Consider the following 23,197-nt stretch of genomic DNA (forward strand, 5'->3'; position numbering starts at 1 on the left):
GGAGAAAACTCAGAGGGAAATGTGACTGGTCCCGGTGATCCTGGTGATTGCTGCAGAAGTGCTGTGGCATGACACACAGGAAGACAGGACCAGGCAGTGTTATCTTAAAGGTTATGAATGACCGTCTTTTTTTTTTTTTTAATGTTTATTTTTGAGACAGAGAGAGACAGAGCATGAATGGAGGAAGGTCAGAGAGGGAGGGAGACATAGAATCTCAAACAGGCTCCAGGCTCTGAGCTGTCAGCACAGAGCCGGACGTGGGGCTTGAACTCACGAACCGCGAGATCATAACCTGAGCCGAAGTCGGACGTTTAACCGACTGAGCCACCCAGGCGCCCCATGAATGACCTTTTGATTTTATGACTTTTAGAGACCACAGATCAAAACAGAACTTGGTATCAAGCTGAATGTCAGCTCTTTCGTTTTTTCACTTTGGACATTTTATTCCAGCTTCATACGTTACCAGTGTGTTTGATTGATTGATTGATTGATTGAAGGGCCACACAGATGTTCTTTGCCGAGCATATGTATTTATTGTGGTAATGTCTGAGCTGTCTTATACCAGCTAATAAAGTGATTTATTTGAGGGAAAAGGTGAATGAGTATAACATATGTGCCAGTTTGTTTAGCTGTTTTAGGAAACAATCTCTTATGCTTTATTTAAAAGTTATTCTAACATTAATAGAATTATGCATTTTTAGTAACGTTTTCTTAACAAAAAAGTTCTAAATTATTATTTATCTCATTAAATTTTCCCAATTATCTCCTTCAAACAAATTGCAATTTTCTTAGAGAATTGGGAGAATAAAAAACTACTGTATTGGTGAAATTTACGTTGGGAGTCCTCCTCCATGGAGCATCTATCTCTGATTAAGGAAGGCCCTGTCAAAGAGAAAAAGTTAAGTGAGTGTCATTTTTTTCTATTAATGGCTGAGTTCCCAGAATGATTCAGATTTTAGCCTATGATATCATCCTTATTTAAGTATTTAGACAGACAAATAAATACTTAGAGAAACAGCAAAATAAAATGAAAAGGGAAGTAGAAATAATTCCAAAGAGTAACAGTCTAACTCAAGCTTTAAAGTGAGTGTTGTGTATTCAGTTTTCATTCAGAACACTGATTTCAATGACAAATTGAATACAGTTTGGGATTTCATTTTGTCTTACACTGACATTAATACTAGTAGAAACCACCTGCTTTCATTTTCAGAGTACTTTAAGAAAGTTATTCTTAAATAACAGAAAGGGATTCTGGGAGGTGGGAGGCTTGAATGCTTTCTGTGTTCTCTCCCCTTCTGATTCCAATTTATTTACCTCTCTTGAGCCAAGCAGCTTCTGAGGTCAGAAGGCCTGCAGAATGAGGGCGGAGGTAGGTTCTATTGGAGTGCTAGTAGAAATGTGATGGAAAACTATCTCCTGTGCACCCATTGGAAGCTTGGAGAACAATGCAGGAGAAGCCCTATATGAATGTGGCAATTCCTGGGAAGAGCTCAGTCTGCAAAAATCTTCCCTTATGTCAGATTTATGTCATCAAGTGTTAATTCCCATAGAATAATGCAATATTAATTAAAATCCCACAAGGACTTTTAAGGAGTATTTGAAATCATTTTAAAAATTGCTAAATATTTGATTAATTTCTTAGATAAGTGAGAAAGAATGGATGCCTGAGAAGAGGCAGGACAAGTCTGAAAAGGAGACTGGTTTTGATGATGATAGAGAGTAACTGCATTACTCAACTTCAGAACATCCTGTAAAGCCACTTCAATACGCTCAATAGGATCCTAACACAGGATGGGTAAATACATCAGTAGAACAAAATAGAGCCTTTCTCCACCAGGGTTCTTCACCTGAATCACAAAGCACAGGAAATGGTTTCAGTTATTGTTTTCTTGATTTCCCCAAGGATAATACAGAACTAGTACCATTCCAGATCCATTGAAGAGAAGTCCATTTATTATATATAGTACGTGTTAGACATCAGGACTTAACTCTCACAGAACCTAGTTTGAGAGATTAGATAAGTCAGAACTATAAAATTAAATATATGGAAAAAGTGGAATTTCACCTTTGTGAAAGATGTTTTTTCTTTTAGTAGTAGTAGTACAGACGCAATTGATTATCCATATGGGAGAAAATGAACTTGAACTCTTTTTTTTTAATTTTTTTTAACGTTTATTTATTTTTTTGAGACAGAGAGACAGAGCATGAACGGAGGAGGGTCAGAGAAGAGAGAGAGGGAGACACAGAATCCGGAACAGGCTCCAGGCTCTGAGCTGTTGGCACAGAGCCTGACGCGGGGCTCGAACTCACAGACTGTGAGATCATGACCTGAGCCAGACGCTCAACCAACTGAGCCACCCAGGCGCCCCAAACTTGAACTCTTATGACACTTCATATATGAAATAAATTCCAGGAAATTTCAAGACTTAAATATAAAAGTGAAAACGAAAATCATAGAAGAAAATTTTGAATTCCATATGTAAACATGTATGGATTAGAAAAGAGCCCTCTTAAATCAGGAGACCTATAAATTTTAGTTGTTTTTTTGTTTCTTAAGGACAGACTATATCAAATGCAGTTACTTTTATCTGATTTTTAAAAAGACACCATAAATACATAATGTCAATATGTAAAAATAGATGTTAAAAAATACTTAAAGTACAAATGACAACTATTTAAGTGTCAATTATAGACCAAGTGCTCTTCTAAAGTAATAAAATCTTAACCACAGTAGAAAAAAATAGCAAATGATACAAATAGGTAATTCCACTGATGTTGAGTTCTAGAACAGAAAACAGTATTCTATCGTGATAAAAATCCCTCAGCATTTGCCTGGGAAGTAAATGGGAATTGCTGGCAAAGGACCATGATGGAATTTTCTGAGGTAAAGGGAATGTTCTGTGTCATTGTGGAGATGATTACATTGTTTGGTCTTTGACTTATATACTTAAACATGTACTTTTATGTATGTGAATTATACCTCAAGAAAGTTGATTTAAAACTGTAGCTGATACCCTTAAATATTTTAAAGGATGTCAGCACCTATTGCAGTTAGGGCTGTGGACAAAAGGATGTTCTCTTTTCTTGCATAAAGGTGAATTTTTTACAGCCTTAATGGGAGTAACTTTGAAACATCTAATAACATAAAAATTGTATCTTTCAATCCAGCAGCTCTGTTACTTGGACTTTTTCATAGGAATAAAAGTCCTAGTACATAAAAATATATATGCAAATATGTTTAATGCCGCACTGTTCTTAGTGGCTAAAACCTGAGGACCAAATGCCCATTAGTAGGGGAATGGCTGATGACACTGTGGAGCATCAGTATTAATTATACAGCCATTTAAAAGGATGAGTTCCAACTCTATCAGATGGAAGGATATCCATAAGGTCTTGTTAAGGGAGGAAGCATGATGCACATAAGAAAAGCCAATAGGCTATTTCATATTTGAAAAGAAAATAGTGCTGTAAAACATATCCTATAAAGATATATGTTTTAATGTATGTGCAAGAAACACCTTCGGGGTTGTATATTCCAGATCTAAACATGGTTTACTTAGTGTGAAGGGCAGGATGTGGGGGAGGGGCAGTGGGGAGGTGGAGTGGCACACAGCATCAGTAAGATTTATATGAAAACCCTCAAAACAGCACACACATGTACTTTCCCATATTTGCAAAATATCATATACCTTCATAAACAAGGAGAAAATGTAGGTTTTTATGTACTGTCTTAGAGGGATACTCAAAATATACATTCAGATTTTATATAGTGTATTGCAAAGTAACATTTGTAACATTCATCTGTTTTTGTAAATAAACAAGGCCCTTTGTAGATGAGCTCTTGTTTTTAGATTGCTTTCAGTTTCTCTGAGAAACTTTCCAAATATAATCCTCTTGGTTTCCAGGCACCGAAAGTGGATGTCGGTTTATTTTGGAGTGGTATGATCAATATAGAGAAATGAGTTCTGTTGTCTTCAGTACCACCCATTGGTCCCAAAGAGTGGGTATTACCCAAGGACAGATCTGCAGAGACATTGGAGTCCTTTTGGTCCAGTGGATAAGAAAATAAGGATTGAATCTAACTAGTTTTTAGGGTTTACTGAGGTTCCACTTGGTTTCTCACTAAAGAACATACAGGTCTCAGTGTCTTTCAGCCTTCCGTTTTGTTGTTGTTCTTCTACCTGTATATTTCTTACTTTTATTTCACTCGCGATGGAGGGTGAGAGTAAACAGCTAACTCTGAGTTGGGCAAAGTGGTAAATATAGGAGGAATTCTGCATCTGTGATCATTATTGGTTTAGATTTCTTGTTATTATGGGTGCTTGAATTATTTTTTTTTTTTGAGTTTATTCTTGCGAGAGGGAGCACGCACGTGCATGCATGCCCTTGAACTGGAGAGGGGACAAATAGAGAGGGAAATGGAGAATCCAAGCAGGCTCCACACTGTCAGTGCAGAGTCCAACACAGGGCTCAAACTCAAAAACCATGAGGTCATGACCTCAGCTGAAATCAAGAGTCAGATGCTTAACCAATTGAGCCACCCAGGAGTCCCTATGATGGGTAGGTTTAGCACTGGTTTTGTTTTCTAGGGCTTTCTTGCATGGAACATAAATCCTATTTTCACTGTCATGTAAGGGGAAAGAACAGTTGGCCAAGTGGAAAACAGTTTCTTGTATCAAATCCTCTTAACCCTCGTCTTTGGAAAACCTTCGTTCTCCATGTTTATTCTTATAGATCCTTGGGTACCTCTGTGTTTATTTAGAGGAGCGTGTAAGATTGTTTTCATTTCCCTTCATTTACCTTTACCAACATAGGACATGAACACAGGAACCCTTAATCCCACTGTAATTGGTTAAAACAGAACATTTGGAATACCTTGACACAATGAATAAGATTCACTAATTATTGTAACCATCCCACCTTATACGTAAATATAAAGCATCATGTAAGATCAGTTTTATTCAGAGCACCCAACTAGAGTATCTTCTCACATAAAACGTGAGTCCAACGAGGCACCCAGCCTGAGACCCAAATGATGCAAACAGTATGGAATATCTGTATGATCATGTGCTTCCAAAGATTACTTGTACCCCCATTCAACTCTGATTTCAAGTTTCCTGAGAAGATAAAAATAAAAGTTCCAACTCTTGATTAAACAAAAATTTAGCCCCCATTCTAAGAATGATCTGGATGAGATCAAGAAAGCTCTTAAATTATGAACTCATCTTTCATACTTAAGTGCTACAAATTAACCACTTTTTAAAAGCATTTTGGTGAATGTTTTTTTCCACTCTTGAGGTATTAAACTTTTTGCAGAGAGAAAAATTATTCACTTAGCTATGAATACTAAAATATTGACCCTATATTTACAGGGGGCCAAGAGGGTGAGAAAGGGCCTAAGGCAAATCAAAACAAATTAAAAAAAAATAGACCTGAATAATCAGTCATTTAAATTGAGCAGAAGAAAATATATGCATGCACACTATGTATTTATTAATTTTATAATTAATTTGTAAATATATATATTAATTTATATATACAATTCCTTTTTTCATGGGGATTTTCTGGAGAATTTATCAATATGAAAAGATGGAGAGAATAAGGAAAGATGATGAGTTAACTATTAGTAAATGTTAATGGAATCAATGTAATTATAGGCAAGTTAATGCAGTATGCCTGAGGCTGCTTTTAATATGAATTCTTTAACTTTTAAAACTTGGAGGAAAATGAAATTATTCAACACACTAGTATTTTAGAAATTGAAACATTCATTTTTAATAACATTCCCTTTTCCTTTTTTTTTTCTTCTTTTTTTTTCTGGTTTTAAACAGGCCATATACTCCTATGAAAGGAGGAATCTCCAATGTATGGTTTGACAGATTTAAAATATCTAATGACTGCCCAGAACACCTTGAATCAATCAATGTAATGTGTAAAGTGCTCACAGATTTGATTGATGATGAAGTAAAAAGTGGCATCAAGAAGAATAGAATATTAGTAGGTAAGACCTTTAAATATTAGTAAGTTTCTTTCACTTTTGCCTATTTCTATACATTGAACTTTACTTGGAATATTATTTAGAAACACCTGTATATCACTTGACCTGTTCATTGTTTCAAATATGAGTTTACATATTGAAGGTTTTAAAAATATTGAAATTAACAGCTCCTGAAACTTTAATTCATTTTCTTTAATAATAACTTAACTTGAGAATTCCATGTTTAATATTCAATTAAAAGATTATTCATTTCAGTTTTTAAAACATTTTATTTTAATTAGCTTGAGTTTTATAAATATGCTTAAACTACTGTTACCATGATTAAGGTAGAGTATACAATCAAAATATAATATAAAATTAATGAAAAGTATACCTTTCAGAGTTAGTGTCACAGGAATAAGGTATTTATAAACTTTTGTTAAACATGTCTTCAGCAATCTCTCTTCCCAAGGGGATATATATACCTTTATATAAGCTGTTTATTCTACTTAATGTCCTTTCCTTTTTCTGTAATCATCAAATACATAAACTATTAAAATCTCTATTTATATAATACATAGGAAAGTGAGATTGGCTGGGTAGAATGTGGAATGGTACAGAATATATTTTGGTGAATGAGTTTTATTTTCAAATACAACTATTCAATTTAAAATGACTTGCATTTAATGATGAAATTATAAAGCAAATTAGCTCTATCATATTCTAAATAACCATAAAATGCACATTGAGATCTTGTATAGACAGAATTTGGTAAATTAGTAAACTTCCTTTGTGTTTATTGAAGTACTGAACTAGTCATTGAGTTGAGAAGCAGTATAATATGATGAGTAAAATCCATTGTCTTCTGCCTTGCCTTCAACTTCCACTTTTGTTAATTAAAAGCAGTGAGCCCTCCAGCCCAGTAACATCACCTTCCTGGTCCTCTGTTTCAGCATCTAAATACAAAACATAAGGGGGTGCCTGGGTGGCTCAGTCAGTTAAGCCTCCAGGTTGGGCTCAGGTCATGATCTTGTGATTCTTGAGATTGAGCCCAGCACAGAGCCTGCTTAGGCTCCTCTGTCTCCCTCTCTCTCTGTGCCTCCCTCACTTGCACTCACTCTCTCTCAAAAACAAAGTTTGTTTTAAAACATAATGGGAGTGCTGGGAAGACCATGAGGAAAGGCACGCAACTCAGTGTAGGGGTAAATTATAAAACAGTTACAAAACAGAATCCAAAATGTGGGAATGTATGACAAAGTCTGTCATTCAATCATTTAGCAAATATTTTCTAAGTTCCTACTGTGTGCCAGGCATGTTAGATGCTCAAAGGGACACACAGATCAATAAAAAAGGATCTGTCTCACAAATGTTAACAACCTGGAAGAGCCATTAGGTACTTACAGTGATTACTATAATGCCAGCAAGCCTGTGATAAGTGACCTAAAGCAATGTACCTGCTGGCTCTTCAAAGAGAATGATCACGTGCATTTATTACTTCTTCCCAGGACCCATCACAATTCCTGGCACAGAGCAAATGCTTAGGAAATTTATAATGAATGGCATGACCTGGTCAGTGAATTGCTGATTTAAGTAATTAAGTACCACAGGAAATGAAAGCAGAGATCATACCTTGAGGCTATTCAAGAATTAATAGGAAGGTAGCAGTGGCATTTGAGATTTGAGATGCACACATAAATAGTTTTATCTATTGTAGTGTGGAGGTCTAGGCATAAAGAATGATATGAACTAGAAAAAGTGGTGCTTGTTTTTATCTGTCTGGACGTTAGATGGCTTTAGCAGAAAGTCTGTTGTCCAAGGAAAATGCCTTGTTGACTCTGATAGCTGTGCTAAGAGACTGCAGAGCAGGATGGTATAGTGACAGATACAGGTTCAAATGTGACGTCTGCCTTGTTACCACCACATATTACCTACACTACTTTTCTGCTGCCTCACCTGTGTGGGAATAACAATACAACATCTGTTTTCCTGGGAGTTGGTGTTTGTAAAATACTTGGCTCATTCTAGGCTCTCGAATTCTTTCCGGTTCCCCTTCTGTCCTTTATTCTGTGGATGATTGGTGAGGGATGGTCAAAGAAGGTCTGTGAGTCATGCAGCTCGTTAGAACTGTGTGTCAGGAAAACTAATCGGGCAGGAGGGTTAAGTGAACAGATGCGAAGTTGTGTGTGGGGGAAACCAATTCAGTAATTGAACAATTCAGTAGTTGATTCCAAAGTGATTGATTCCGGAGATTCCAAAGTAATGTGATGACAGTGGGAAAACCAAAGATTAGGATAAGAATTTGCTTTAAGATAAAACTGCAAAATCTTTGTACGTAAAAAAGTAGAAAATATTCTGATTAGTACTCAATGTATATGAGCTAAATATTCTATCATGTTGACCGATAACTGCCATCTGCTCGTCTCCTTCCGTCCCCACCTCTTCCCTTCCCCACATCCATCAGCTACTTCGTATTACTCATCTCTGGAAAGAGGCCGTGGGGACTGTTGTAAGGTCAAAGAGCTAATAAGAGTTTTGAATTGGGGCACCTGGGCGCCTGGTCATGATCTCGCGGTTCCTGCATTCGAGCCCCAGATCGGGCTCTGCACTGACAGTGCGTAGCCTGCTTGGGATTCTCTGTCTCTCCCTCTCTCTCTGCCCCTCCCCAACTCACTCTTTCACTCTATCTCGAAATAAATGAATAAACTGTAAAAAAAAAAAAAAAAAAAAAAAAAAAGCTGGAATTGAGGTTTACTTCATTTCAAAGCCCATGATTCTCCCATTCAATTTAAACATCTTTAAGACTTTTAATACATATTTTCGAATTCCTTTCACCAAAAAATTGTACCAATTGGTACTTCTCCCACTCCTATTAGAATGTCCATCTTACTGCATCGTCACTGAATAATATTGCCTTGAAACATATTTGCTAAAAATAAGTAAATGAAAAGTCGTAATTAATTCATACTTATTTTGTTATCCTCCATCTACTTCTTTTTGTTGTATTTTAACACAGGAAGGCTTTTCTTAGTTGTCTGTTACTCTTTCCTTTTATGATTTTCTTTTCCCAAATAATGTCTTAGTGTGAGAAAGTCTCTAGAACTTGGATAAATATTCAAATAGGTTTTCTTTTTTTTTTTTTTTTTTTTTCAACGTTTATTTATTTTTGGGACAGAGAGAGACAGTGCATGAACGGGGGAGGGGCAGAGAGAGAGGGAGACACAGAATCGGAAACAGGCTCCAGGCTCCGAGCCGTCAGCCCAGAGCCTGATGCGGGGCTCAAACTCACGGACCGCGAGATCGTGACCTGGCTGAAGTCGGCCGCCCAACCGACTGCGCCACCCAGGTGCCCCTCAAATAGGTTTTCTACTGGTTTTCTATATGTGATTTATTTTTTCCCTGTACTTCTTTGATTCATCTGGAATTTATTTTATTTGCTTTTTACCATATCATGGAGATTTTAATATTTTCTAAAGTACCAAGAGAGCCTTGTTAAAGTATAGTCTTATTTAGGGGCTTTAGGTGGCTCAGTTGAGCATTCCACTCTTGATTTCAACTGAGGTTGTGACCCCAAGGGTTGTGGGGTCGAGCCCACATCAGGCTCTGTGCTGAGTGTGGAGCCTGCTTAAGATTTTCTCTCCCTCTCTCTCTCTCTGCCCCTCACCTCACTCATGCCCTCTATCTCTCTCTTAAACAAACAAACAAAAAAAGTCTTTTTATAAAGCCATCAGTAATATGGTCGGTATTTTATCAAAACACCATTGAATCTGTAACAACAAAATTTCTCTGTGGGAGCTTTGTAGATTATTACATTGCAAAATTTAAAAAATTGAAATTTATGGCAAAGCCATATTAACATGTTATATATAATAGTTATATATTATTTTTTGAATACAAAACGCTGGAAAAGGAAGATTTTTTTTAGAATTTTTGAGATGAGATGATTAGCTTCAATAAAGCCTCTTTCTTAGCTTACAATGTGAAAGAGACCACAGAGCACAGACGCAGTGTGCTTTGTTCTTGTTACCTGTATTGTTATTTAACTAGTCAGTGAACATAAATCTTCAATAACAGTCTATAACATTACATGTACCCCAAAACACACATGATTCTTGACCTCTTATACTATGACAAAACATTCATCATAATACCTCCCCTTTTTTGTTTGCCGTCTTCTTTACATGGGTTAGCTTCTAATCCTAGATTCACTACTTTGTAGGCATAAGATCTCCTTAACCTCTGTGCTTGGGCGATAGTAATATACCTATCTTACAGATGTGATAGTTGAGTTAGTCAAAATACTTAGGAATGTGTCTGGCATGTAATTTTGAGACCGTTTTCTTCCTGTTATTAAACAGTCTTTATGCCATGGTCACTCCAAAGAGCAGAAGGGCCCTACTAAGGTCATGGCCGCCCCTGGGAGACCTTTAGACGGCTCACCACTTCTTCCCCATCATCTGTTTTCTTTCTCCTCAATGGTGTACATGCTGGATTTCTTGCTTTCTTTTTCATACATTATTTAAAAGGAAGTTACTGCTTAATAACTTCCAACTGGTTTTTGTGCTTTTGTAGTATCTATGATAGTACATTTTAAGTGGAGTAAGATTTAAGTGCTATTCGTAACATGTTAACGAAGGAGGGATTCCGTGGGAAGTCAAAGAAAAATGCATTTAAGATTCTGACCAATTTTTAGTACACACAAACACAGTGCACTACAGTGAGGTTGGGTTATTTTTAAAAATTCATTGTAAAAGGAAAATTTAGAAAATTTTAATATTGAAAAGGAAAAACATGGAGATAATAGGTAAAACATTTTTAATTGTTATCCTTATTGATTTTGTTTAACATGTGATAACATTTCTGACTTAGTATCATATAATATGTGCTCCTGGAGCCCTTATCTCTGAGATTATAACTGCAACCAGTGTAAGCTTTATAAAACAACACTGTTCTCTGTATTTGAGTGGGTGGGAGCCTGTTCTGTGTCTGTGGTTTTATTTTAATTAGTGGTGTTTTATTAAGCTTAGTTTTAAAGACAATTGCTTTTATAATGTATGTTTTGCAACTATTTGGGGTTAGTCTATCTAGTTTGCTCAGGTCAAAAATGATAGTTCTCATACTAAATTTGATCTCCAAATTGTTAATAAAAATTTTAAGTCTTGGAGTACCGAGAAAACTATCAAAACGTTTATAGCCTGATGAGGAAGGTACAGAAGTAAGGTGTTTTAATACAGTGTATTGTAAAAGTGTATACAAGGTACAATGTGAGCAGTGAGGAAAGAACAAGTAAATCTTTTGGGAGGAGTTAGGGACTGCTTCTTAGAAGAGATGGCTCCAACTGAGTTTTAACGAATGAGTTAAAATATGACTGGTAAACAGAAAGGGAAAGAAAGCAAGGGGCACATCAGAATCTCTCAGAAAATACTAGTTTAGTATGCCATCCAGTCCCCTAGGATTATCAGATTAGATGCAGAGAATGATGTGATCAAGTGTACATTTCAGAAGGCTTATGCTGATAACGCCATAGACGGTTGGCCAGTCTGAAGGCCAGGAGAACAGCAATAGATGCAAGGGAATGATGGCAACTAACACACAGTTTCAGGATTTAGGGAACATGAAGATGAATAAGATTATACTTGAGGACATTATAGTCAACTGCAAATGTTAGCTATGAAAGCAAAATCTTGGTTTTCTAGTCATCAGTGGAAATATATTGCTTTCTTTTTATTTTAGTTTTATCTTAGAGAAAGAGCACGGGAATGCTGAGAGGGGAGAGAGAGAGAGAGAGAGAGAGAGAGAGAGAGAGAGAGAATCCTGAGCAGACTCCATACTAGGGCAGAGTCTGCTCCAGATTCTCTCTCCCAGTCTCTCTCTGCCCCTCCCCCATGCTCGCTCATGCACTCTAGCTCGCTCGCTCTCTCTCTCTCTCTCTCTCTCTCTCTCCCTCCCTCCCTCCCTCAAAAATAAATAAATAAACTTTAAAAACATAGTTATTTATTTGATTTTATATATTTATACCACACATGATTCCACAGAGGGTATGACAAAAGTTAGGAGAAAGGCAGCAGAACAGTGACTTTAAATCACTTTCTGATTTTTGACAAGAGAGTTATTAATAAGCCCTGGGATCGAATCTTCTATGCTGAGAAAATTATTAGTAATGCTAGATCATCCTGTCTAATTCTTATTTTATTAACATATTAACATCTTATTTTATTAACATCTGTATCTCTGTTACTATCTGTCTTAAAACTCATTTCCTATGTTTCTGTATAATGTGAGAAATCAAAATGGAGAAAGGTATAAAATTTTTCCCATGTGTACTGTTGTGCTTTAAAAGTGTATATAGTAGTAATACTACTAAAATTGTTGGCATTTATATTACACTTGACAGTTTTTAAATTGCTGTTACTATACATCATAATGTTTTATTTTTAGATAGTGTTTAAATTATGAGGTTGTTTTCATGCACAATATCTCTTTTGAGCCTTGTGATAGGTAGAACAGGAAATTATTATTCTCATTTCAGATGTTAAACTAAAAATCAAACAGGTTACTAGCTAACATAAAATTGAGTTGGGACTAGAACCCAGACCCTTTGACTTGGTTCCTTTTGTACTAGGATGGGATTCCTTTTTTGGCCACTAGGTGGTGATAATTTGTTAAGACAAAACTGACAAAATTTAGGTTTAACTTCCATCTAGGATGTATAGAACCTAAAAACTGATATAACCAGATAATAAGAATTTTGATAATATGAGCATACTGTCAGAATTATGGAGCAGGGAGAATCAAGTGCTCCTGAAATTACACCTGAGTCATTTACATGGATGTTTTAAATGCCAACCATGAGGGAAATGGTTAAGGGAATTATGGTCTATTAATATAATTGAATATTATGTAACTATTAAATGCTATATGTACACATAGAAGGAACTTTGTAAGTATGTGTTCAATTAATAAAATAACGGATTTTATAATTCTGTTGAAAGACTTTCAAGTCAGTATGATACGAAAGAAAAAGCAAGGTACAAAAAATGGTACATGTAGAGGGTTTAACTGTTAAGTGAATTTTTAAAAACATGTTAAAATTATGTATGAAGAGTGAAACTTTGGATGACTCATTTCTGTCTGTAGGGTGAAAACACTTTGTATACTGGGTATATATCAATGTATTAATTTTACAATATTTAAAATAAAAATGAAGGGATAATTGGAATTACCAAGATGAAGATTAGCACCAGAATTTATAGGCTCCCTTTGGGCTGACCTTCTACAAGTTTCTTCTGAAGCTCTTTCTTGACCTAACACTTGGAGAATGATAGCAGTTTTCTATTTTCTTTTAGCATATATGTGTCTTAATTAAACAACTTGTGTTTCTTCAACAACAATTAGAACTTTAAAGGCTTGTAACTGCTGTTCTAACAGCTTTTTATGGAAGATGATAAGTATTCTGTTCACCCTGTAAATTTTGTATTGGAGGAAAATTACAAATAAATATATATTCCCCAATTCTTTGAGACTTTATCATAGCTCAGTCTGAATTACTATAATACATAAGTTTAAATGGAAGAGTTGTTGAAATTTGTAGGGAGGGTAGATTTTATTACATTTTAAAAATCCTATTCAATTGATGGTAAACTTGAATTATAAGTATTTTTTTCCTCTGGATTTTGTTTTCAGATAGACTAGTTTTCCCAGTATAGTTTTTTATACATTGTTTCTGTTTTATTTTATTGAAAGAGTTCATAAAAGCTAGGTTTATTATTTTTTTAACATGTTTTATTCAGCTTGTTAATCTTAAATGGATGTTGAAATGTTAACTCTTGACGTTTTAATACCTTGCCAGCAACTATAAATATACATTATAACCATTACCTACAATGAGTTTACTATTTGGTATTTACTTATTGAACAGTATATTTTATATTGCATTTTAGTCATTTAGATGGAAATTGAATTCAAATAACTAGTCTTTTGTGTTAAATTTCCTTCTATTAGGAAAAAATACACAAAGTCCCTTTTCATAGTAAAATGTGATGCTAAAGGTGATTGTATTGTCAAAGATGGCTGGTGAGAAATTGCAGATTACCTCACAAGATTATAATTGGGTAAAGGACTTAGATTAAATCTTTAAATAATAAGATTTCAATGAGTACATTTATTTTCATTGTAAATTATGAGTATTAAACATGAGGTTAAATGTCTGCAGGATGCATTTATATTTCTTCATAATGATATATGTGAGAAAATGTTTTCTTTCTTACTTTTGGTTTTATTCTTACTAGACTGGTTTCATCTAGGGGGCTCTGAAACCACACAAAGTAATTAGGTTTCTCTGATCAATAAAAATGAAATGATGGAGGGGGAATTTAATCTGTAAAATTTTTTCAATAAAGTTGTTTTTGCTTATCATGTTCAAATTCTATCTTGTGATGTGATTTTTGTTATCAAAAAAGTTTTTTTTTAATGTTTATTCATTTTTTGAGACACAGAGACAGAGGTGTGAGCAGGGGAAGGGCAGAGAGAGAGGGAGACACAGAATCCGAAGCAGGCTCCAGGCCCAACCTGTCAGCACAGAGCCCAATGCGGGGCTTGAACTCACAAACCATGAGATCATGACCTGAGCTGAAGTTGGACTCTTAACCGATTGAGCCACGCAAGCACCCCTCTTCTGATGTGATTTTTAAATCTTTATCATATTAAAAGTTCACATTTAATGATCCTAGCCTCAATATTTTTTATGAAATATTTTCTTTTTGCTCCATTTATGAATTTTGAAGCTTTTTTCGATTGTTGGTGCAGCTGAGATTACCTAGAACTTCATTGTCCAATATGATAGTCCTTAGCCACATGTGACTATTTAAACTTAAATTTAAACTAGTTAAAATTAAATAAAATTAAACATTTAGTTCCTTAGTCACGCTGGTCACATTTAATATGTTCCTTAGGTACATTTGGCAAAAATATAATTCAAGCTCTTGGATCACTCCAAAAAATAAAAACTTTGTTCCTACAGCCTTGGTATCTATAACATAGGGATTTCTTGTAAATCATGGCCATATTTTCACTTTCTGTTCTTACCCCATTTTACCTAAGGCTGAATTGTCTGCCTTACAGCTATTGATTTTTTTCTAAGACTGTGATTCTCATACATTTGATTTATGGGTATAAGAGCTTTTAAAAATTGGAAATAGGCTTTGAGATTGCGGTAGTGGGTCTAGGGCTGAGTCTGGGAATCTCTATTTTCAAGGAGCCAGATTTAGGAATCATTAGCCGGGCGCACTAACAATTCACTCCTGCATTTTCTAAGCTTTACTTTTATATCAAGTCCGATCACCAGATAGCCACATTTCCTGATGATATAAATTTGTCCCCTTACAGAAATATTCTTATGGGACTACAATTACATTTATTCACTGATTAGATAAAATATTTAAGTGCCTACTATGTGCCAGGCATTGTTCTAAGCATAGGGAGGGTACATCAGTGAATAAAACAGACACAAAACCCTGTTCACATGAACCTTATTAGACTACTGAATGTTTTCTTTATGTCCCGGACTTTTTATAAAAGAATCAAGAGCAGAAGTGGCTGTATGTAAAATGTCTGGTTTCGAGTTTTATGTTCAATAAAGACCTACTTGACAAATTCCACCCAGGAGTTCAGTGCTAGGAAAAGTTTCTAGTATGATTTGGCATGATCGCTTCTGTTAAAGAATGCTGTCTTGCTACAGGGGAGCAGTTGGAAGTCGAGTCATTCCCCTAATTGCTGCTGCTCCCCCATACCACGGTCTGTGTCCCCCCTTCTCTTTTGTTCTTGATCTCTCATTCTTCGAGCAGCCCCATCTCGCCTCCCTCACATTCCGCCCTCATTTTAGAGATGCAGTTTTATTGCTAAGAGTGGGTTTGAGGGGCGCCTGGGTGGCGCAGTCGGTTAAGCGTCCGACTTCAGCCAGGTCACGATCTCGCGGTCCGGGAGTTCGAGCCCCGCGTCGGGCTCTGGGCTGATGGCTCAGAGCCTGGAGCCTGTTTCCGATTCTGTGTCTCCCTCTCTCTCTGCCCCTCCCCCGTTCATGCTCTGTCTCTCTCTGTCCCAAAAATAAATAAAAACGTTGAAAAAAAATTAAAAAAAAAAAGAGTGGGTTTGATTATAAGCAACCCTGAATTTCATTTTATAAGTAAATTGGAGAAAGGGGGGGATCTGAAGGGATGAAGCAAAGAATGGATTTGCTAAGACTGGTTCTGTGAACTTTACAGAAGGCTGAAATTGTGTTCTGGAAGATATGGATTCTTACTCTCAAACTTAAAGTAGGCGTCTGTTTTTATAGAAGCTCTGTAAACTTTGAAAGTCCTTGCTGTTTTGACTTTTACACGTGATTATGAAGCATTTATATATTATAGATTTAAAAACTTGGTGGAGACCCTAGAGATCATCTAGTGCAATTATCTAATCTTATTGGAAATGAGATCCTGGGTTTTAAATAATTTATCCAAAGACACTCGGCGAGAGTGTCACTGGTAGGGTTAGAACTCAGTTTCCTTTACTTCCACGTGGTCCTCTCCCACCAGACTTTGAATTAGAAAATGCATCATGTCCTTTTAAATACGATAAATTTGGGGCACCTGGGTGCCTCAGTCGGTTAAACGTCCGACTTCAGCTCAGGTCATGATCTCGCGGTCTGTGGGTTCGAGCCCTGCGTCGGGCTCTGTGCTGGCAGCTCAGAGCCTGGAGCCTGCTTCGGATTCTGTGTCTCCCTCTCTCTCTGCTCCTCCCCTGCTCATGCTCTGTCTCTCTCTGTCTCAAAAATAAATAAAAACATTAAAAACAAATTTTTAAATACGATACATTTAAGAGACGTGTGTAAACTTTGTATTATTTTCACCCCGTAATACATGGTTTCTAACTGAACAGACTTTATTGAGTTGTCACTATGTAGCAGCCACTGTACTCACCACGGGGGCACGTGCAGTGGGGAGGCCAGCTTGTCAGCACATGTGCACCAGACGGTGGAGACACTTTGCTGAGCTCCCTCATGAGCTCGCAAGCACCACGTCATGCTGGAAGAAAGAACCGTTTCTTACCCTCAAAGATTGCACCACCAGTTTTTCAATCTGTAATATGCAAATGCTTAATGAAGCCCAATCTAGAGAACTAATTTATATTTAATAAATGAAAACGTGATAGCAGTTGTATTTCAAGAAGCGTTTGTTTTATAACCCACGTACTGTATTACATAGAAAATCTTGAGAAGCAAAGACAAGTCTGTAACTAGAACGGTGGCACAACCCAGGAAGTTTAGAATTCTCTCTGCTTACTTAACAGTGAATGTTCACCAGAAACGCTAGTCTTGTCTGTGGTAAGGTCTTCATATCCACGTGGAGCATGGCAAAGGTTCATTAATGTGCACGTTCGTAGGTAATGGAGCTCAGTGTTGTTTTTTTAAGTTTATTTATTTTGAGAGAGAGAGAGAACACGCCCACGGGAGAGGGGCAGAGCGAGAGGGAGAGAGAATCCCAAGCAGGCTCTGCACTGTCAGTGCAGAGCCCAACTCTGCCTGAACTTGTGAACTATGAGATCAGGACCTGAGCCAAAATCAGGAGTCAGACACTTAACTGTCTGAGCCACCCAGGCACCCCGGAACCCAGTGGTTTTTCACCTTTTTGGGAATTTGAGGCACATATGCAACTTTCACAGTCGATTTTAAGATGTGTGTGCTGCCTCTGCCCCTGCCAAGCCCATTTGTGATCTCTAATTAACCATATCTGCATCTGTGGCTGGCGTGGGGGCTATTTTGAAAGAGCCTTTCAAGTGGTTCTCATCCATGGTGCACTTCTGCTACTGACGAGACCCTATTATTTCCCTCTGGTATGTTGAAAACCACAGATGTAATATTTATCATACACTGTAATTATTTACATATTATGTGCTTCTCAAATATCTAGACTTTGCAAGCCTCGTAATCGTCACTCACACATTGTATCCTGGGTCCAAAATGATACTGTCAGTTGGCCCAATAATACTATTAAATATTATTAAGTAAATAAATAAAATATAAAAATACATAAATAAAATTTAAAAGCCGTTCTATTCTAATAAATACCAGAAGATAGTAGAGAGCACATTAAAGTCTGTTGCAAGCAATCTAGATTCCAAAAGTCCTGGTTTACAACTAAAATTAGGGGTGCATCCTTAAGCAGGTCACCTAATCTTGGGCCTCCGTTCACTTCATCTGTAAAAGTAGATTGTGGTAAATTCAAATTTATAGTCTCTAAGGACTCAGCTTTACACTTTGTTAAGTGAAATAAAGCAGGAGGCTGGAAGCGAGATCTGGATTCTGTACCAGTGTATATTCTTGTATTTCCATAAGAGTGTGGCTGTGTGATTCACTTTCTATATTTATTTCTCACAAAATGTAAATAAGATGCCTTTTAAGTCTCACTCAAACTGGGGACTAGCATCCCTGGTCTCTCCCCTGAAGTTGCGTCACCAAGTCACGTACCTGTCTCCATATCCTGTGACGTCTCTGGTGCCCCCTTGAGGAGAAGGGCCCATGTATTTTCATATATGTGCTACCGAAGGGAGCACAGGACCGTGTATTTTAGACTGCATATCTCCAGTGACTAGCACAGTGTTGGGCACATAAAAGACAATAAAAGTTTGTTAAGTGAGTAAATTATTTTTTTAACTTTGAGAAAGTTTGTATAGGTAAGTACGTTTTTAATTATACCATCACAAATCAGTTTCCAAAACGATATTGTAATTTAGAGATGTTTCAACTGGCTCACCAGATTTTTGATCATCCTCCCTAAAAAATCGCTAAGCATCTATTATATGGCAGACACTGGAAATTTAACTCCTCATGGGGCTCAGAGCTTGGCAAGAACGACAGAAAGATGCATGTTATTAATTCTAGTTGCAGTGAGGACTCCTATAACACAAGTATAAGCAAACTATAAGTAGACACTAGATGTTTAAACAAATAACACTTGTACTATGACTCATATTTTGAACTATGGTAAATATTCTTACTCGTTGAACATGATTTCTTTGTTTAATTCCAGCTCTTTTTATAACAAGTCTCCTTACCAGTGATGACAGATGAGCCCGTGTCGTTTACGCATTGCAGGTCCTTTTTTTAATGAGATCTAAAGTAGACTAAATTTCTTTTTCGCACTGTGTCTCCAAATATTTTAAAACATGCATGGAATATTGGCCCAGATGTATCTTGTTCTGAATTATTGTTGCATAGATTCTGGCTTTTTCTGATTAAGTGAATTTTTGCTTCTTTTAGGAGGATTTTCTATGGGAGGGTGCATGGCAATGCATTTAGTGTACAGAAATCATCAAGATGTGGCAGGAGTATTTGCTCTTTCTAGTTTTCTGAATAAAACATCTGCTGTGTACCAGGTAAGTTCCAGATTTTAGAAACAAAACAAAACCAAAAAAAAAGCGTGAAATAATCACACATTGAAACTAAAACAAAATTGATCATGAAGCAATTGCAGTCGATGCACAGAGCACTCCTGGGAATCCATCCCCAATTAGTCATAATGAATATTAATTCCAGCTGGTCATTAATGTTCAGGAAATACCATAGAAAGAATATTATTAAGCATGGTGTCCAAGAGGAAAGGATAAAAATCATATGTATCCCTTACACATAATAAAAATAGAGATGATTATAGCCAGGCTTGTTTTTTTATGTCATGAACATAATCGAAACAAATGACCAATTACATTCCCGACACCTCTCATAGCAATATGCTAATATACGAAGCGATACTATAGTGTTGTAACTTCATACCAGAATTAGAAACAGCAGATACAGAAATGAAAACTAGAATGTAATTTTTCTCTTGATGGTGCCTGCATTCCTCCCTCTCTCCACTCTCTATGTAAAGAAGTTTGTCTTACGGAGTCACACGGTTTCTTCAGGAAATGCTTCGACTGTGTTTGAGACGGTCCTGTATGGAGTCAGTGCTGGTCATGTACAACCATAGCTCATTGGTGCCAGCAACTAGCTGGGCCCCCAGTCCAGGACCACCAGTGTGCACCTTAGACCACACCACCACTGCCTCTTTTCCCTTTAAATATTGGAAGTTTTCTGCCCTGTCTGATTTCCAAGAATGATGTTCATCAATGAATTTCTTAAACTTTTCCATTTGTACATCCTGTTCTTCAGGCTCTTCAGGAAAGTGATGGTGTACTCCCTGAATTATTCCAGTGTCACGGCACTGCAGATGAGTTAGTTCCTCATTCTTGGGGTGAAGAGACAAACTCCGTGTTAAAGTCCCTAAGAGTGAGCACGAAGTTTCATAGTCTCCCAGGTGTTTACCATGAGCTAAGCAAAGCTGAGCTAGAAAAACTGAAGTCATGGATACTTCAAAAGCTTCCAGGAGAAATGGAGAAGCAAAATGAATGAATCAAGATTGATTTGTTGACCTACCTGTAATGTCTTTGTGAAAAGTGGTTTTTACTGCCAAATTATACTTTGATAAGTGATAATTAAAATATTATCAGTAAACAATATCAAGTTTACTGACTTATTTACTGGTTATTGAAATGCTTAGCACCATAGAGAGTAGCATCATCTTATTCATGGTAAATATTAATTTAGACATCTGTGTGTTATTTTTCAGATACATTTATAAATATTTGGAGACCTTTTAAGTAATTAAATGATTAAATTTTAAAAATAATGTAAAGTTGGTTTAAGTAAGAGCAATGAGAAAACATGAAAAGGCTTAACATGGCATTTTATTTACAAGTGTCCTATTTTGTTTCCCAATATTCAGGAATATTTTAAATGTGTTTATTATTGATTTCTGATTTAAATCCATTGTGGCCAGAGAGCATATTTTGTGTTACTGTTTTATCTGTATTCATGAAGGTTATTGGCTTGAAGTTTTGCTATTTAATTTGTTTTGTACATTTTTTGGTCTGGATTTGGTATCAGGGTAATACTGACCTCGTAAAATGAATTGGGAGGTGTTTTCTCCTCTTCTGTTTTTTTGGGAGAAATTGTATAGAATTGGCATTAATTTTTACTTTAAATTTTTGTTGAAATTCTCTAGTGAAACCTTCTAGGCCTGGAGATTTCTTTTATCTCTTGACAGCGTACCTACAAGTTTATTATAAACACTTCACACTTAGTACAAGAACCTTCCATTTTCCCCTTCCTGGTCTTTATGCTATTTTTCACACTTTACTTATAAATAGCATGTACCATAAATCTCACAACACATTACTACTCTCTTATTTAAAGTCAGCTTTCCTTTAAATCAACCTAAATAATGACGAAAAAATCTTATATGTATACCTGTGTAGTTACCACTTCCAGTGCTCTGCAGTTACTTTGTGCTGATATGTCTTTCTGGTATCCTTTTCATTCTGTCTGAAGGACATCCTTTAAATAATTCCAGTACAAATCTGCTGGCAATGGATTCTTTCAGCTTATATGTCTAGGAAAGCCTATATTTTGCATTAGTTTTGAAAAGATACTTTCACTGGGTATGAAATTCTGGCTTAACATTTTTTTCTTCAGTATTTTAACTTTTTTTTTTAATGTTTATTTTTGAGAGACACAGAGAGAGAGAGAGAGAGAGAAACAGAGCACAAGTTGGGAAGGGGCAGAGAGAAGTAGACACAGAATCCAAAGCAGGCCCCAGCCTCCAAGCTGTCAGCACAGAGCCCGATGCAGGGCTCAAACTCATGAACTGTGAGATCACGACCTGAGCCGAAGTCGGACGCTTAACCGACTGAGCCACCCAGGCACCCCTTTTCTTCAGTATTTTAAACATGGTGTTCCACTATCTTCTTGCTAACTTTATTTCACACAGGAAATCTGTTGTTATTTGTTCTTCTACATCTAATTTTTTGGTTTTTTTACTTTTGCTGTTTTTAAGAGTTTATCACTGATTTTGAACAATTTGATTGTGATATATATTGGTCTGGTTTTTCATGTTTCTTATCCTTGTGGTTCCCTCTAATCTTTTTGGGTGTTTCTTTCGTTTCAGATACTCTCCTCACATGCATGTGGTGATTAGTGCTCTAAGTAACCAGGTAGACCATCCCTGGTTCTCTGGAGTTCTCCTTCCATGTAACGTACTCTTCCCTGGGACACTGTCTTACAAACTCTAACCAAGCTGATCTACTCAGACTCTTAGCTCTGCTTCTCAACATAGGAGTCCTCCAAGCTCCACCCCCTCAGCTCTGTGGCCTGGGAACTCTCTCAAGGCAACAAGCTGGGGCCATCTGTAAAGCTCACCTCGTTTCCTTCCCTTTCTGTCAGAGAACACCGTCTTTTACTGCCTGATTGATGTCCAGTATTTTGAAAAAGTTTGTTTCCAGTATTTTGGCTTTTTTTTTTTCTTTTGGTTGTTTCAGATGAAAGAATAAATTCATTCCTTGTATTATGTCAGTGGCTGGAAGCTCCACTAAATTATCCTTTAAAGAGGTTTACCTTTCTTTCATTCTTTTTATTTACTTTTCTTCAGTGCCCTTCATTCCTTAATGTGGTTTCAGATTTCCATATGCTATTCTTTTCCTTCTGCCTGAAATACTTCAACATTTATGATAATGCAGGTCTGCCACTATTAAATTCTTTCAATGTATGGCTGAAAAAGTCTTATTTTGCCTACAGTTTTTTAAAGATACATAGAATTCTAGTTTGACAGGGTGGTTTGTTTTTTTTCCTTTCATTATTTTATTATTATTTTTTTTAACGTTTGTTTTTGAGAGAGACAGAGGGAAGAGGGGAGGGACAGAGAGAGGGAGACACAGAATCTGAAGCAGGCTCCAGGCTCTGGGCTGTCAGCACAGAGCCCAACACGCAACTCAAACTCATGAACCGTGAGATCGTGACCTGAGCCGATGTCAGATGCTTAATTGACTGAGCCACCCAGGTGCCCCTTACTTTCATTACCTTAAAGATCTTACATTATTGTCTTCTAGTTTGCGTTTTTTTGTGTTGTTTTTCTTTAAAATTTTTTTTAATGTTTATTTATTTTTGAGAGAGAGACAGAGACAGTGTGAGTGGAGGAGGGGCAGAGAAAGAGGGAGACATCTGAAGCGGGTTCCAGGCTCTGAGCTGTCAGCACAAAGCCCGATGCAGGGCTGGAACTCATGAGCTGTGAGATCATGACCTGAGTGGAAGTCAGAGGCTCAAACAACTGAGCCACCCCGGCGCCCCTTCTGCTGTTTTTTTAATCTTTTTTCCCC

At 36.7% G+C, this 23,197-nt stretch overlaps 1 protein-coding gene across 1 annotated transcript in view; it reads left to right on the plus strand.

Annotated features, from left to right (window-relative positions):
- Window positions 1–20,504, plus strand: part of LYPLAL1 (lysophospholipase like 1) — a 38,062-nt gene extending 17,558 nt beyond the window's left edge. Inside the window, exons 3-5 of the mRNA XM_047840885.1 lie at window positions 5,832–6,001; window positions 19,269–19,384; window positions 20,160–20,504. Coding sequence (XP_047696841.1) covers window positions 5,832–6,001; window positions 19,269–19,384; window positions 20,160–20,399 — 526 coding nt within the window. The 3' untranslated portion in view covers window positions 20,400–20,504. The remainder of the gene's footprint in view (window positions 1–5,831; window positions 6,002–19,268; window positions 19,385–20,159) is intronic.
- Window positions 20,505–23,197: the final 2,693 nt, after the last annotated feature.

Source organism: Prionailurus viverrinus, chromosome F1 (genome assembly GCF_022837055.1).
Source record: "Prionailurus viverrinus isolate Anna chromosome F1, UM_Priviv_1.0, whole genome shotgun sequence".
In the NCBI taxonomy this organism is placed as follows: Eukaryota; Metazoa; Chordata; class Mammalia; order Carnivora; family Felidae; genus Prionailurus; species Prionailurus viverrinus.